The sequence below is a fragment of the Sinocyclocheilus anshuiensis genome, unplaced genomic scaffold (genome assembly GCF_001515605.1).
Source record: "Sinocyclocheilus anshuiensis isolate Anshui unplaced genomic scaffold, SAMN03320099.WGS_v1.1 scaffold961, whole genome shotgun sequence".
Lineage (NCBI taxonomy): Eukaryota > Metazoa > Chordata > Actinopteri > Cypriniformes > Cyprinidae > Sinocyclocheilus > Sinocyclocheilus anshuiensis.
In genome coordinates, this window is record NW_015557049.1 from 1,069,757 (window position 1) to 1,087,033 (window position 17,277).

General features: G+C 37.7%; 2 protein-coding genes across 2 annotated transcripts in view; both read left to right on the forward strand.

Annotated features, from left to right (window-relative positions):
* LOC107676365 (calpain-2 catalytic subunit-like) overlaps positions 1-2,544 on the forward strand; it is an 11,766-nt gene extending 9,222 nt beyond the window's left edge. The window contains exons 16-21 of the mRNA XM_016470887.1: positions 72-136; positions 230-298; positions 389-467; positions 580-696; positions 1,417-1,475; positions 1,571-2,544. Of these exons, the coding sequence (XP_016326373.1) occupies positions 72-136; positions 230-298; positions 389-467; positions 580-696; positions 1,417-1,475; positions 1,571-1,594 (413 nt within the window). The 3' untranslated portion in view covers positions 1,595-2,544. The remainder of the gene's footprint in view (positions 1-71; positions 137-229; positions 299-388; positions 468-579; positions 697-1,416; positions 1,476-1,570) is intronic.
* A 783-nt stretch (positions 2,545-3,327) lies between these two features.
* LOC107676389 (calpain-1 catalytic subunit-like) lies at positions 3,328-16,453 on the forward strand. The gene is made up of 22 exons (XM_016470926.1): positions 3,328-3,447; positions 4,978-5,224; positions 6,343-6,412; positions 7,176-7,294; positions 8,071-8,204; positions 8,359-8,527; positions 9,226-9,309; positions 9,398-9,483; positions 9,562-9,636; positions 10,324-10,484; positions 11,242-11,411; positions 11,512-11,523; positions 11,701-11,912; positions 12,017-12,056; positions 12,161-12,226; positions 12,353-12,410; positions 12,501-12,565; positions 13,102-13,170; positions 13,278-13,356; positions 15,375-15,488; positions 15,598-15,656; positions 15,743-16,453. Exons 2-22 carry the CDS (start codon positions 4,979-4,981, stop codon positions 15,767-15,769), a joined length of 2,115 nt encoding a protein of 704 aa, XP_016326412.1. The 5' UTR covers positions 3,328-3,447; position 4,978; the 3' UTR covers positions 15,770-16,453.
* The last annotated feature ends 824 nt before the right edge of the window (positions 16,454-17,277 follow it).

Here is a 17,277-nt window from a genome sequence, read left to right on the forward strand (position 1 = left end):
TATATATATATATATATAAATACATTGTATTCATAAAGACATTAAGTAAACAATTTGTCTTCTGCTTACAGGAACAGATATCAAGACAGATGGTTTCAGTTTGGAAACATGTAGGGTCATGGTGAACCTCATGGATGTATCCTTTACAAGTAGTTTAAAGATACATTTCTGTTTAACTTCTCAGTATTTCTAAAAGAGTCATAAGCAGTTTGACTTAACTCTAGTGCAGGAAAGTGGCAATGGTAAACTAGGGTTAGCTGAGTTTGCCACTATTTGGAAGAAAATTCAAAAATATCTGGTAAGTTTGTCTTAAGTGTGGCATAGAAATTCAAAAATGCTACTTGCAAACCTGATGGGTTGTCTTGGGCTAAAATCCTTGTCTTTTTAGGTCATTTATAAGAAGAATGACATGGATGGGTCCGGCTGTATGAGTACACCAGAGATGCGAATGGCTTTAAAGGAAGCAGGTTGACCTTCATTTAAACTTTTAGTTTTAAAATGAGTTTTTAATGAAGGAGCAGCAAGTGAAACTTCAAAGTAACCTCAAAGTAACTTGATTTATTGGTAATCATTGCACAGGATTCTCTCTGAATGACTGCATTCATCAGAATCTGGCTGCACGCTATGGAGACGCAGACATGAAGATCGACTTTGATGACTTTGTGTCCTGTGTGATGCGCCTGGAGATGATGTTCAGTAAGAACAGCTCTTTTTTTTTCCTGATTGGTTGAAATATGTTTCAAGAGTGTTAATTACAGGTTTCAATGTAGGTCTTTTTTTTAATTATAATTGTATGGCTATGAAGTATTTGAGGTTTGTTGACCGCATTGTTGTTCACTACATTACATACTTTCTGAATTGTCTCACGTTAAGGCCTGTTCACACCAAGGACGATAACTATAAAGATATAGTTCTAAAAATCGTTCTCAATATTAAAGAATAGCAGAGTCCACACCACAGCTATAACGATAAAGGCACAGAGAAACGATATTGTCGAAATCACTTTCAGAACGATTTTTTCCAGCTGATGAACGATAAAAACATTGACAGCCAATCAGAATCAATCCTGCTATGATGAGCTCGAGAATTTAAAGCGGCAGACGAGCGTGCATTTAGAATAAACAGACGATATCGTCCGCTGGTGTGGACGCTAATATAGTTATCTTTATAGTTATCATTCTTGGTGTGAGCAGGCCTTTAGACTTTTTTTTTTTGTAACTTTCAATTAATAATGTAAGTAGAATTTGAAAATGTCTTTCAATGTGTTATGTCTTTCATTACCACCTTGTGTGTGCATAATTGTTCCAGAGGCAATTATTTCTTACATTCGATGTAATGTGATTGTTTATGTATTATTTTTCATTTACATTTTTTTATATCAATTAAAAGCAAATTCTTCTTTTTTAACTTTTGTAGAAGTGTTCAAAAGGATTGACGTAGACGACAGTGGGTTCATTGAGTTGGACTTCTTCCAGGTACTGAATGTCTTGCAATCTAATAGTACTGTATGTCTTAATGTTTATTTATGTTGTGTTAGAGCGTTTTAAATGGTTCTTTTTCTTTCTTTCAGTGGCTGACGATTGCTATGATTTAAAGACAGAGAGGAATATTATGAATAGTATTTTTATTGTGCTAGTTAACTTACACAGGAGACCATCATATAACTAAATGCTTAATTAGTATAGTGGAACACTTAGAATTTGTAAATGTGTCCATTGTACTTTGCTACAGACATACAAGCATAGTTGCCTGTTGTTTTATTTGTAATGTACTTTCCTCTTATTGTGGTGCTTGCAAGGCATCACTGTTTTGATTTTTTTCTACTCCAAATTGTGTGGCTTGTTAAGGAGAATTGTGCAATTACTTCAAATTATATTTAAATAATACTTTAAATTAATCAATTTTCACCTGATCATATAGACTTAGGGACCAGATTATCATATCAAACTTGGATGTGAACATTTTTGGCCAGTAAGCGACTACATGACAATGCACTGGCAATGAATCAAGCATCTTGGTTTTGTAAGCAAGCGCAAGAAAATGTAAAACCAACAGTAATATTACAGACCTAATGAAATCGCTTGACAAACTCAGGATTTTTTTACTTGTTGTGTAAAAAATTAAATGTGATGTATCATAGGGGGGGAAACAGCCACATAATAACAGCCAAGAACCACGATTTGCTATTGATAATCTTTGCAGGTGGTATTAAAAGCCACAAAGCTGTAATTTTGATTCAGTGCACAGAATCTATTCAATCTATTTGTTGTTGTTGTTTGTTTTTGGTGAACTTTATATTTTTTTATGAAATTTAATATTCAAGCCTGAAACCAAGTTTTATTTCCTTTGCTGCCTTGCAAGCACTGGTGTTTCCAAATGGCCCATTTGGAATTTATATGCATACAATATACAGCCTTGTTGCTGTAGAGAAACAAATAAAGTTATCTTGTATTATTTGTACCATGATTTTCCAGTGTGCATGTTATTTAGTGGCTATCAGGGGTGTCGACTTCTTGAGAATTTCTGTCAGTAATTTTCGCTACACAATCTTTTGATGTTTGCCTCAAATTGTATTTTGGTGAAGATTTTAAAACGAGCTGTTTATTCATAAACTCGTACAAACTTACCTTTACCTTTATGGAAATACAAACGGATGACAGAACCATAGGACTTAAAGGGATAGTTTACCCAAAAATGAAAATTTGATGTTTATCTGCTTACCCCCAGGGCATCCAAGATGTAGGTGACTTTGTTTCTTCAGTAGAACACGTATGATGATTTTTAACTTTAACCGTTGCAGTCTATCAGTCGTATAATGCATGGCAATGGTAACAAAATCTATGAGAGTAAAAAAAAACATGCACAGACAAATCCAAATTAAACCCTGCGGCTCGTGACGACACATTGATGTCCTAAGACACGAAACGATCGGTTTGTGCCAGAAACCGAACAGTATTTATATCATTTTTTACCTCTTAATACACCACTACGTATGTCCAACTGCTTTGAGCGCGCGCACGGCATCCGGTGCGTGAGGAAATAACATATGCTGTGATATGATCCATAAAATAATGTAAAAAGTATGCATTTTTTAGAGTGTACTGTTTGATACAAATAACATATGCTGTGATATGATCCATAAAATAATGTAAAAAGAATATATACTTATTTATAGATCGTGTTGTTTTTATTTCCGTTAGAAAAATTATAACTAAGGGATCCTCTCAAATCCACCATAATACGGACCCGTTATTTGTAAAGCACTTTACCGGTATCTCGTGACAAGTGCACTTGTCGGTCTCAGTGTTTATCGCTCCGCCTCCTCTGGACTCTGTCTGGACACAAGAAGCTTTAATACACTAGTGCAGCGCTTATCTTTCGGGAGAATATAACTGTATATATCTCACATCCCACACAGAGAAGAGACTGACAGGACACAGTTGCAAGGCAAGTTTAGCGGTTCTTGTATTTCTGCCCTCAGTGAATCATGTCGAGATTTATTTCGTTCTCTTCTGTCCGTGTTGCTGGACTCCGTCGGCCTGCTGTTAGTTTGTCGCATTGAACACATTATTCCGTGTCAGATATGTATGTTATGCTCGTATTGACGCTTGAAAACGTATTAGGCTTATGTACTATCGCTCGAAAATGCAGTTGAAATGAAACATTAAATGAACCGCAGTGATTTGCGAAGGTTGAATGCGAAGTTACTAAGACAACACGACAAAATGTTTGGCATGGCCATACATTTTAGAAATGAAATAATGTACAGAACAACCATAGGCACTTAATAAATCGCCACTAAAAGTGTTTTTAAAATGTTACATATTATGATTGTGGTTTAAAAACGGTTCTGTGGTGGATTTCTCTTAGTTTTAATAGTTTTAGTACGCTTATTTAAATACAATGCAGGATGTGGTTACACTCCGTGTGATTTGTGTTGAAATGAATGGGGGGCCCTCAGTCTACTCTGTTGAGAGTTTTGAGGCCAGCAGCACAATGCAGTCATTGATACAGAGAGATAAGAGAAATATGATGCTAATGCTGTGACAGTCTATACATAAAATGATTTGCCATACCAATATTTAAGTCTAAAAATTGAGTGAGATTCTTGTAAAGCAGATTATGAGTCTACAAACAGTGCAGCATTCATCACAGTTATCAAAGACAGCATTTAACACCAGACCTTCTGTATCTGTTTTGTTTGCATTTTTAAACTTATTGATATGGAATAATATTTTAAAGTAATTTTTAGTAATCTTACGGATGCCCACAGCCTTCAGTGGAGCCAAATTGTATTTGGACACGAAAGTTAGTGTTAAAATATTTAGTAAAATTGCCTTAGAAACTAAATATCAAAGCAAGTAGCATCTGCAAACAAATGATGCACAACTTTTCTCTGAACTAAATATTTTTTGGGCCATTTTTGCAATTACCAACTGTCGAGTTCATCACATTAACATGTTCCACTAATGTTTAACAACCACGAAGTACTAAAAATACTTTACATATTTTTTTACACACGGTATTCATTGTTTTGGTCATGGTGATGATATCCCATAAACCTTCATGTAAGGTACAACTGTCACTAGGGCAGTACCCTTTTAAAAGGTACTAATATATACGCCTTAGGTACTAATATGTACTTCTAAAGTGCTAATATGTACCTTTAAGATACTAATGTGTACTATTTAGGGGTAAATACGGTACGAAGATGTCATTTTTAGCCCCAGTGACAGCTTTGTACTTTTTTTTTTTCACAGAGTGTATGGTCTTCTGAAAGCAAGTGTGCATAATTTGCATTTACATGTCAATTAAAGAGTTTTTTGTTTGTCTTTATTTATTATTATTATTATTATTATAATCCAAAACACAATTCAATGTACTCATTGTCTACACAAAATTATTGAAGTATTTGAGTATGAATCATTTTGCTATCAGTTTTGCTATTTATACCCGCTCTGCATCTCACGACTCCAGCATGTTCTCATACGGAGGAATCTCGGCACAGATCAGCGCTAACAGGCTAAAGGCAGATGGCGTGGGCTCTTTTGAGCAGGCTTTACACTTCCAGAACCAGGACTTTGAGGCCCTCAAACAGGAGTGTTTGGAAGGGGGCTACCTGTTTGAAGACCCCTGCTTCCCCGCCGAACCACCCTCTCTCGGCTTCAAAGAACTTGCCCCATATTCCTCCAAAACCCGTGGTGTGGAGTGGATGCGCCCTATGGTGAGGGGAAAAGATTTTCTTTTTACACTACCTCTTAGTCTCTTATACTCAACAAGGCTGCATTTATTTGATAAAAAATACAGTAAAAACAGTAAAATTGAAATATTATTACAATTACAAGTTTTAATATATGTTAATTTGAAATGTATTCCTGTGATGGCAAAGCTGAATTTTCAGCAGGCAGCCATTACTTCAGTCTTGAGTGTCACATGACCCACCCAATCCTTGAAGTTCATAGTCAGAATGTTTATAACTGCACTGACCCCTCCTTTCTCTCTATTGCAGCTGTTGTCCCGATTATAAAGTCACATACACATGGATGTTTCTGTAGACACACTTAGTCAGAGTACACGTTATTCCTCCTCTTAAGGTGGCTTCATGTATATGGCTCATTGTTATTTCCTTACGGAATATGAGTATGTTTCTCTGGCAACATAGGTGTGGCAGTCATTCCAAAGCTTGTCTTTTTTTTTTTACATAATGCATGAAAATATCTTATTTTCAATTCCAGGGTTATTATAGTTAACTAAATCTAAAACTAAAACCATAAAAAATGTTACTTGAAATAAAATAAATGTTAACTGAAATAAAATAGTAGTTTCTATGGTTTCCATTGAAATAAAATAGCTTAAACTTATTTTATCTCAGCTAGCTGACAAAGCAACTTTTTTTATTTACTATTATTATTATTTACTATATTTTTGATGTACTAAAATAAATACAACTAAAACTGAAATAAATTTTTTTTAAACTAAATCGATATATTAACAAAAACTAAACGAACAAAAATGAAAAATACATACAAAATTCTGAAAACTTTAAAATTACAATGAAAACAAAATACAAAAATAAAAACTTTTATTATTATTAAACTGTAATAGTATCCTAATGATGCTAAAATAACACTCTTCCATACATTGACAGTTCATGGTCACCCCACATTTTAAAAGATTCATGCAATAAATTAATTAATTAACAACCATATGGGTTTGTTACAAAATGAGGGTGTTTTTTTCATTTTTGGCTGAACTATTCTTATAAAGTCTTGATTTATTAATAGAAAAATCATGGGTTGCCCAATTCCACTCTCAGCCCCTCTAATCCCTCCTTTCCTGCAGGAGCTCTGTGATGATCCTCAGTTCATTGTGGGTGGAGCATCACGGACAGACATTTGTCAAGGAGCTCTGGGTAAGTTTTCTGGTTGTACAAAAGTCATCAGTATGCATAGTTTCTAAGTGTTTTCTTGGCAGGATGAAATGATTCTTTGGCTGTAAAGCTCACAGCGTGAGTTATCGCAGAAAGAGCAGCTCATATAACTGAGCCGAGGCGTGTCTGCATGTGACTCATTCACTTCCCACTGACCTTGAGTCAGTGCATGTTTGTAATTGTGCCAATTTATCTCAATCCATGTGCATGTCAGATATTTATTTTTTTTAGTTTTTATATGTTACCGCCCTTGTACAGTATAGTTTGCTTGCTATTAAGCTAGTATAAGCTAGTATCAGTTATATAAGTTACACTTCCAGGCAAAAGTCTGCACACACCTACTAGTTATATTTTCTATGTTTTACAGTAATAGAAAAGTCATCAAAACTAGCATATGACACTAATGGGAATTATTCAAAACAAAACTCAACTAGCAGTGGTAGTGTATGGTCAGCCTGCCACTGGCCTCTTATGGTTTCTTTGGCTGTGAAAAATTCCTCTGCTCTGAGGTGGAGATCTGACAGGAATGGGTTTCACACAGGCCTCACAGAGAAAATAAACCCCACCCCTTTCTCTTTGTCCCCCTGCTGGCTGTAGATTGGTAGTTCAACTGCTGTGTTTTATTAAAAGACAAAATATTGGTAAGCATTTTTTTCAGGGATTTTGATATTGCAGTTTAAATTGCTTTTTGAATTAGTGGCTTTATTATATTTCACCCTGCCTCATCTTTTTTTTTCTTGGCCAGGTGACTGCTGGCTCCTCGCTGCTATAGCCTCACTGACTCTCAATGAAAGACTCCTCCATAGGGTCGTCCCTCATGGCCAGAGCTTTCAAGATGACTATGCTGGAATATTCCACTTTCAGGTTCTGAAACACAATTGCATGCTCTAGAGCAGTGATGGGCAAACTTGGCCCTTCCAGGCCACTTTCCTGCAGAGAGTTAATCCAACCCTGATATGACGGAAACCTTTCCAATGCAAGTTAAATATTAATATAATAATTAGATATTACATATCTTTGCACCAATAAAATGTAAAAACACTGTTATTCTACCAAATTATGAGTAGTGGTGATATTTATTTTGTACAACATTTGCAACTGCTTTTTATCACTTAATTAGAAGCACCACACATTAAAATTGTCATGTTGTAGGGACGACTGAACAGGTTGGGAACCACTGCTCTAGACGGTTCTTGTTGAAGATAAATAGGGTTTTGGATTTAAATATTTATGCTTAAATGTTTAAAATAGTTTCAGAAACAAATATTAATGTATGTTTTTTTTTTTATTATTTTATAAAAAATATTATTATTGTTATTCATTTTAATAATTAATTTTTAAAAAATTTACAATTGTAATTTATATTATTTTTCATGGTCAATTGTCTATTGTCAGGAGTGTAGCCAAATATGAAGCACACAGAAGTCACTTTCACTCAGCAAATCTGCATGGGAGGTCTTTCACACACCCAGCATGAATTCCTATTAAAATTACGTTTTTTTTTCCTGCAAAAAGATGCCAAACAACAATAAATGTGATTGCATCTTTAATCTGGCGTCCTCTCAGCCGTTTCGTCATACTGATCACTGTGCACCATCTGGATGTTCAGTTCATTACGTTTGCTTTTTTCTGTTGTGCAGTTCTGGCAGTTTGGTGAGTGGGTCGACATTGTGATTGATGATCGGCTTCCGGTCAGAGACGGAGAGCTCATGTTTGTCCATTCAGCAGAGGGAAATGAGTTCTGGAGTGCCTTGGTTGAAAAAGCCTATGCTAAGTATGTCCTGATAGACATTTTGGTAGGCCAGCAAAATATGTTCTTACTCACCAAGAATAATTTACAAAATTGGACTGTCTCTGTCTTATTTAAGATTTTACCATAGTCTAAGTACAGTCTCCTCACTTGTGTGTGTTTGTTTGTTTTGTACCAGGCTAAATGGCTCCTATGAAGCTCTCTCTGGAGGATCCACCACTGAAGGTTTTGAGGATTTCACCGGAGGGGTTTCAGAGATGTTCGAGCTCCGCAAAGCTCCAAGAGACCTGTACCGAATCATCAGCAAAGCCCTTGAGAGAGGTTCCCTGCTGGGATGCTCTATTGATGTGAGAACTTCAATTAGTATTTCTTTAGACATTGTTTGATGTACATTTATTGATGTACATCATTCTAGATTTAAGGTGCTTTCACACTTCGGTTTGCTCGATTGCCTGGTCTGAACCCGAGTTCGATTGATCCCCCCTCCCCATGCCCCAGCTGGTTTGTGTTCATACTGTGTTTTTTGGTACCGAAATATGGTACGTTTGCGTCATCAGAGTGGCAGCTGTTTACCCCTGTTGCAAGGTAACGACTACGCAGAAGACGGCAAAATGAATGGATGCTTGCTTGCTTCATTTTTATACCTCAGATTTTGAAAATTTTGTTTCATTTCCAAAGCGCAAACACAGATATAAATTCTCTCTGCTGCAGCACGTCAGACACGCTTATCAGGAAAGCGAGTGAGTAAACACATAAATACACAGTTTGACCAATTCATACATCATTAATAGCAGTTCACTTCCATGTTTTCACATCAGAAGCGAGCCGTACCAGAGTTCGCATGAACCGTACCCCACACCACCCTTTTTAGGCATACTCGGGTACGGTTCGTGGGTGCGCACACGAGTTTAGAAAGCGGCGTTCACATTATCCAAACCAACCGAACTCTGACGTCAAACGAACCCGGATGCGCACCAAAAGTGCTAGTGTGAAAGCCCCCTTAGATTAATATATAATTAATATATTATTTATGATTGTGTACCAGATCACCAGTGCCTTTGACATGGAATCTGTGACGTTTAAGAAGCTGGTTAAGGGTCATGCTTACTCAGTGACTGCTCTCAAACAGGTAACGCTCCCAGTATATCTGGCTCATAGACAGTTTAATTAGGAGTTTCATTTTATGTGCCTTCATGTGTGTGATCTCTCTTTGACAGGTGGAATTTAGGGGTTGTACAGAGAGGCTTATTCGCATCCGTAACCCGTGGGGTCAGGTTGAATGGACGGGGGCCTGGAGCGACAAGTAAAAAATAACACAGAAAAACTTATTCAGTTCAGCCCAAGTCATTGAGTAAGAAGATTGTGTATGTTTCCTCTCCAGCTCCCCTGAATGGGACGAAATCGATCCATCTGAGAAGGACGACTTGCACTTACAAATGGAGGATGGAGAGTTCTGGTGAGCTTTATCAGCAATAAAAATGAAAGGAATAGTTAACCCAAAAATGAGGCAATTCAAGACATAGATGAGTTTGTTTCTTCATCGGAGCAGATTTGGGGCAATTTAACATTACATCACATGCTAACCAGTGGATCCTCTGCAGTGAATGGGTGCCAGCAGAATGAGAGTCCAAACAGCTGATAAAAACCAAAAAAGTTGTCTCACTTGAATCAGGAGAGAAATATGCACAGATCAAGCACCCTTTAGTGAAAAACAGTTCTAAACAAGTATGTTGGTGGATGTTGATGTGAGAGGACAACAGGTGATGGACTGGAGGAATCGTTATTTTGGATTATGGACTCGTATTTTGGGCAGAAGCGACCGTTTAAAGTTAAAACATCTTTCTTACAAACATGCAGCTTTTCACTTGATAAGACATTAATCAATAGACTGGAGACTTATGGATTACTTGTGGATTATTGTGATGTTTTTATCAGCTGTTTGGACCCTCATTCTGACGGCACCCATTCACTGCAGAGGATCCAATGGTGAGCAAGTGATGTAATGCTAAATTTCTCCAAATCTGTTTTGATGAAGAAACTCATCTGTATCTGTTTTTATTTTTGGGTGACTTGAAACATCAGTAGACCAAAAACGCATTGTGTACGCTCACGGCAAAAAAAAAACAGCTCCCTTTTTCCCCAGGATGTCGTTCAGTGAGTTTTTGCGGCAGTTCTCCAGGCTGGAGATTTGTAATCTGACCCCTGATGCTCTGAGTGATGATGACCTGAGCCACTGGAACACCATCAAGTTTCACGGTGCCTGGCGGAGAGGTAGTACCGCAGGAGGCTGCCGAAACCATCCCAGTGAGTAATGCCCCTGTTTACATCCAGTGATTTTATCAGCTAAGGTCATAGAGTGGCTGTATTGTTGGTCGTACTGGACATCTCTACTGCTGGAAACATTAGTGAGCTTTACAACTAGCCATAGGTTTAGAAAAATATGATCAAAATTCCAATTGCCAGTTTTGCTTGTAAAATTACAATATTTGGATCTACACTACCATTCATAAATTTGGGGTCAGTAAGATTTTTTAATGCTTTGGAAAAAAGTATCTTATGCTCACAGAGGCTGCATTTATTTGATCATAAATACAGTAAAAACATCATATTGTAAAATATTACAATTTAAATTAGCTGTTTTCCTTTTTTAAATGTAAAATGTTATTCCTGTGATGAAAAGCTGAATTTTCCTCAGCAGCACATGATCCTTCAGAAATCATAATTTGCTGATTAGGTGCTCAAGAAAAAAATGTATCATTATCAATGCTGGAAACAGATTGCTTGATGAATAGAAGTTTCAAAAGAACAGCATTTATCTGAAATAGAAATCTTTTGTAACATTATAAAAAATCTTTACTGCAACTTTTGATCAATTTAATGTGTTCTTGCTGAATAAAAGTAATAATTTCTTTCAAAAACGATCCTACTGACCACAAACCTTTGAATGGAAGTGCATTAAGCATCATATCACGAACAAGATGAACAATTATTAATGCATGAATACCAGCTTTATCTGGAATTTGAACCCATAACTGGTACGTGTTCCTGTACTATTTGGCAGACACATTCTGGATCAATCCACAGTATAAGGTCACACTGCTGGAGGAGGATGATGACCCAGAGGATGAAGAAGTGGCCTGCAGCTTTCTGGTGGCTTTACTGCAGAAAGACCGCAGACGGTACCGCCGCCATGGACAGGACATGCACACCATCGGCTTTGCTATCTACGAGGTGAGGAGCAAAATCGGTTAAAATTGAGTTTATAGATAACTTTGTTTTAGAAAGGGGGAAAAATGCCTAATCGTTTTCTTTCTTTTTCTCCTCCTTGCAGATTCCTGAAGAGGTATGAACCCATGTAAACAATCTGTTTGTTAAATAGGTTTGTCTACATCATTAAGGCTTGTATACTTCCATAAACAGGTAATTTATTTTTAAAACAAAAGGTTGAGTTTCCTCTAGATTATTCACAGTGGAATAATTTAGCGTACTGCACATATTTGTCATTTCCATCTGTCTGCAGTATGCAGGCTGTCAGAATGTGCACCTTAAAAAGGACTTCTTCCTGACACACTCATCGTGCGCCCGCTCTGAGACCTTCATCAACCTGCGGGAGGTGAGCACTCGTCTCCGCCTGCCTCCCGGTGAATACATCATTGTCCCCTCTACCTTTGAACCCAGCAAAGAGGCTGATTTTGTCCTGCGAGTCTTCACTGAAAAGCAGTCACAGACAGAGTGAGTGTGTGTTCTTGTTTAAGCGCTTTACGCATTTTCTTGCAGAACTGGAAAGTTTATTCTATAACGATTGAATCTGTTGTTTTTTTCTCTCTCTCTCAAAGGGAGTTGGATGATGAGATTTCAGCTGACCTGGAGGATGAGGTAAGATTTTGGATCTACATCGTCAAATAAACCTTCAGACAAAAATTAGATGCTGTATTCTTTAGACTGTTGAATAAACATGGCTCTTTTGTTTTTTCTTGTAGGCAGAAATTACAGAGGATGACATTGATGACTCTTTCAAGTCCTTGTTTGCCCAGCTGGCTGGAGAGGTGAGTGAATATATAAAGCAACATTTTTTGTTTTGAATGAGAAGCTTAGGTTTAGATAAAAATGGTTCTCTAATGTTAGAATATTGCAAATAAATAATCACTTTTGAACATTTTTACTTGTTTTAGGATATGGAGATATCTGTCCGTGAACTCAGGACTATTCTCAACAGAGTAGTGTCCAAACGTGAGTAACACACAATTTTTCTTACACTTGGGGTCAGTGCAGTCAAAATGAACCTGTTTATCTAATCTGAATGAACCGTTTCTCTCTCAGACAAGGATCTAAAGACAGATGGCTTCAGCATTGAGTCCTGCAGAACTATGGTCAACCTCTTGGATGTATCCTTCACTATTTAAAAGAGTATTCTGGGTTAAATACAAGTTAAGGTCTGTTGACAACATCTGTCATTCTGACGATTACTATGGAAAATCATTTTAACTCATTCCGGAGTTGGTAAAAAAAACAAGCAGTAATTTAGTAGGGACACTATGGCATGTCCCTACCAGTATCCAGCGACTACTAAATTGTCCCTAACAATAATTTTGATCAAACAATTAAATGTCTGTGTCTGCTGTTATGTCCCCACCAATGCCAAAATCAAACCTACACTCTTGGCAAATTCAGTGGAAGTCTATATTTAAGAAATTCTGGATGTTTAAAATCAGAAACATGAAGTTCATATGCTATGTTTACTGGCTTTAAATGCTGATGACAGTAATAATTTGTGCAGAAAGTTTAGAAGTATATATCAACCGTATAAGAAACATTTATTCTGGTATATTGGCTTGCTAAATTATTTTCTGTGGTAAGTAACAACATGCCAGTTGTGATCAAACAACCTGCATCTGTTTTTACTCTTGACTCCGTTCATCAGAAAGATGGTAGTGCACGGTTGGGTTTAGTAGAGTTTCAGATCCTCTGGAACAAAGTAAGGAAGTTGCTGGTGAGTGCCTTTTTTTTTTTTTTGCAAATCTCACCCACTCTCAGAAGTTTATAGATTCTTTAGTATAGTGTTCAAAAGAAATATTTCATGCTTTCTTTTCCACTCAGGGGATCTTCAGAGAGTTTGATATTGATAAGTCGGGTACTATGAGCTCTTATGAGATGCGTCTGGCTGTAGAATCAGCAGGTAAAAGAGGCACTCCTTTCATTAATTGGCACACGCTCACAAACAGGGTGCAAAAACATGAATGAAGGTGTTCATAAATATTTATTGTGAGTCATGATTTTTTAAAAGGGTCATATGATGTTGCTAAAAAGAACATTATTTGGTGTAATGAAATGTGTTTATGCAGTTTAAGGTTCAAAAAACAAATTTTTTTCCACATACTGTACATTATTATTGTTTCTCCTCTATGCCCCGCCTTTCTGAAACGCTTCTATTTTTACAAAGCTCATCAATCTGAAAAGCGAGGTGTGCTCTGATTGGCCAGCTATCCAGTGCGTTGTTATTGGCTGAATACCTTATGCGTGTGAAGGAAATGTTACGCCCCTTACCATATTGTGATGATGCCCTGTCAGGCCAGAGCGATGATTCAAAAACATGAAAACACATTATAAACGAGGCATTTGCTGCATCCAGTGGGGACATAATTACAGATTATAATGACTTATACTGTCTTTTTACGCGTTGCGTTGCATCGCGGCGCGTAAACATAAAACCATATCTGCATTTGTGATCGGAGAAACGCCAAACAACAAGCGCTACTCTAAACTGCTCAAAACTCGCGTTTGAATCATCAGTGGCAAATTCTTTAAATATGAAAACGTACTAACAGGCTGTGAGTCAGAAGCACCAGTCTGTCCTTGCAAAGTTGGAATCACCCCACTTTATAGAAACAGTCTTTGTGTGTAGACGGCATTGTAGTCTACTCTACCAGGATCAGGAAACAGTCCTCCGTAAAATGCGTTGCACACATCATTTGGGTTGAACTGTTCTGGAACAGTGTTGTAAATACAACTTAACCACTGATTTCTAGTTGTGTCCTCTTTTGGAAAAACTCTGTCTGCATTTGTGATCGGAGAAATGACAAACAACAAGCCCTACTCTACACTGCTCAAAAAGATTGCCTCACTGCGTGAGGAACGGTGGGAGGGTTAGAGTGAGCGGAGGCGGACGGGCTTGAGAACGGCGCGGCCGGCGGATTCGACGAAGGAGCTGCCGGCAGGTTTGCGGCAACCACATGTGACGACTCCGGGCTGGACTCCGCTTCGTCCACAGTGAAAGCCGATCCGGCGATCCACAGCGCGAAGTTGATGTATTTCCTCAGCGACCAGCACGGATCAGCTCCAGGCATGACGAAGCAGATATCGTCCTCTTTTGGAAGGCTAAACAAAGTAGTTTTGCGTTCACAACCAAACACACAGCATCTCCACAATATGGCGGCGGCGGCAGCAACAACAATACTACAGTGAGAATAAAAGTTACGCCTTCTTTCTTTGCGTGAACATTTGGGCGGCGTTATGCAAATCTTCCCACATCGTGACGTAGACATGTGGGGGCGTGTTAGAACGAGCCGTTTTAGGTAGGCGTGGTTGACTCTTATTTCTCTTATTCTTTTATTTTATAAAGAATATCTCTTTGGATTTGAGACTTTAGTCTTTGCAACTTTACAGATCTTCTTTATGCACCAAGAGCTTGTAACACGCCAAAGAGAAAGGAAAAATTGAAATCGCATCATATGACCCCTTTAATAAAGAAATATTTTTATTCAGCAAGGATGCATTAAATTGAACAAAGGCATTTATAATGTCACAAAAGATTTATATTTCAAATAAATGCTGTTCTTTTGAACTGTCTATTTGTCAAAAAATCCTGAAAAATATAGTAATGGCTGCTGAAAATTCAGCTTTGTATCACAGGAATAAATAATGTTTAAAAAATTCAAATAGAAAACAATTATTTTCATAATATTATTTGTAATAATAGTTCACAATATTACTGTTTTTACTGTATTTGTGATCAAATAAATTCAACCTTGGTCAACATAAGACTTCAAATATTATACATATTACATAAAAAATATTAATATTACCAACCCCAAACTTTTTAATGTAAATATGCATATAAATAAATTACATAAACGAGTGTCACTCTGAGGTTTTCTCTGAAAGACCATCCTGACATCCTGTTAACTTTCTTTACAGGCTTTAAGCTCAATAACAGACTCAACCAGATCCTTGTAGCCAGATACGCTGAGAACGAGGTCATCGATTTCGATAACTTTGTCTGCTGCTTGATCAAACTGGAGGCCATGTTCAGTAGGTGTTTCTTTTTGTATAACATGCTGCCTCTTAATATAGTTCTATTTTTAAATATGAAACACTTTATCCCAGTGTGTTTTTCACAGTCTTGCACTTCCTTTTGTAGGATCTTTTCAGCAGTTGGACAGCGATGGAACAGGAACGGCTGAGATGAACCTATCTGAGGTGCTCTGGCTTGATTTCTTGATATTCAAATGTCAAAACAAACCATTTACAGAACACTAATCACTCATTCTCCTTTTGTTGTGTAGTGGCTCTTCATGACCATGTGTGGCTGAGGTAGAACACTTTGTGAACGTCCAATTCAAGAACCTGCTGAAAAGTGCCTCAGTGCTGAACTCCTCATGCAACAATCCCATTTCCACTTTAGCCTCATTAGAATAAAGTGCTACTAGTTTTTTAAGGATTTATTTTTCAATCTTAATAATATATATTGCAGTTACACTACAAAGAAACACCCTTTACTGTGAAACACAAGAAACGCTGTCTGAAGAGGACCTCCACTCACCGCTTCTGTAATGACTGATGGAATGGCTGAGGAACATTATGTGCATGGGATAAATATATGGGATAAAGTGAGCTTGCGTTTTGTCCTAACAGAAGACCAACCTTGATTTTCAAAAGGCTGTCTATGAATAGTTCCATAGGGGAAAAAAATAAACCACAGCACTGCATGTTCTCCTGTAAGGTGAACTAATGCATCCTATTAAAAAAGCTTTAGATACACAATGCGTAATTGTGTAGATATTGTCACTGATTTCCCATGATCAGAGCTTCAGAATAAACTGTTATACTAAACTTGCATAACAAACTGTTTTATTTCATATGTTCTGAAACAAATCCAAAAACCTGAAATGCCCTTACAAGTGAGTCATAGAGCATTTAATGGTGAATTGTGTTAAATTGAATTCTTAAGAATGATAGCATGTTTACACCATGTGATTAAAAAAATAAAAGGTAATTTCGGCTTTTTCTCTCACAATTCTTACTTTTTTTCCCTCGAAATTCAGAAAAAAAACGTCAGAATTGCATGATCTAAACTTCCTTGCAATACCAAGTTTACATCTTGCAATTCTGTTTTTTGTTTCTGCACCCCCCAACTAGTAATGCCACACTCCCAGACAAGCTGAACATCTTTTATGCTTGCTTCGATCGTGGAAACAGAATCACCCAACAAAGCTGAGCTCCCACCTGACGACCTGCCGCTCACACTTTCCACCAGTGACGTGTGCTCCACCCTGAGCAGGGTGAACGAATAAAAAGCGGCTTGCCCTGATGGCATTCCTGGCCGAGTGCTCAGGGCCTGTGCAGAACAGCTGCACTTCTTTACTAACATTTTCAACCAATCCCTGGCCCAGGCCATTGTCCCTACCTGCCGCCCTGTCTCTCTCACACCAATCATAGCAAAATGTTTCTAAAGGCCGGTACTCTCCCATCTGAAAACGTGCCTGCCCCCAACACTGGATCCATTTCAGTTCGCCTACAAACCCAACAGGTCAAGTGAGGACGCCATTGCCTCAGCTCTCCACACTGCCCTGAATCACCTAGATAAAATGCTATTCATTGATTACAGCTCTGCTTTTAATAATGTGATTCCAACTAAGCTGATCTCCAAACTAACTGACACTGGCATCAGCCCCTCTCTACTCTACAACTGGACCTTGGACTTTCTCAACAGTCTGTTAGGATTAACAATTACAACTCCTCCATCCTCACCTTGAACACTGGCATACCACAGGGCTGTGTTCTGAGCCCAATTCTCTACTGTACACCCTTTTCACCCATG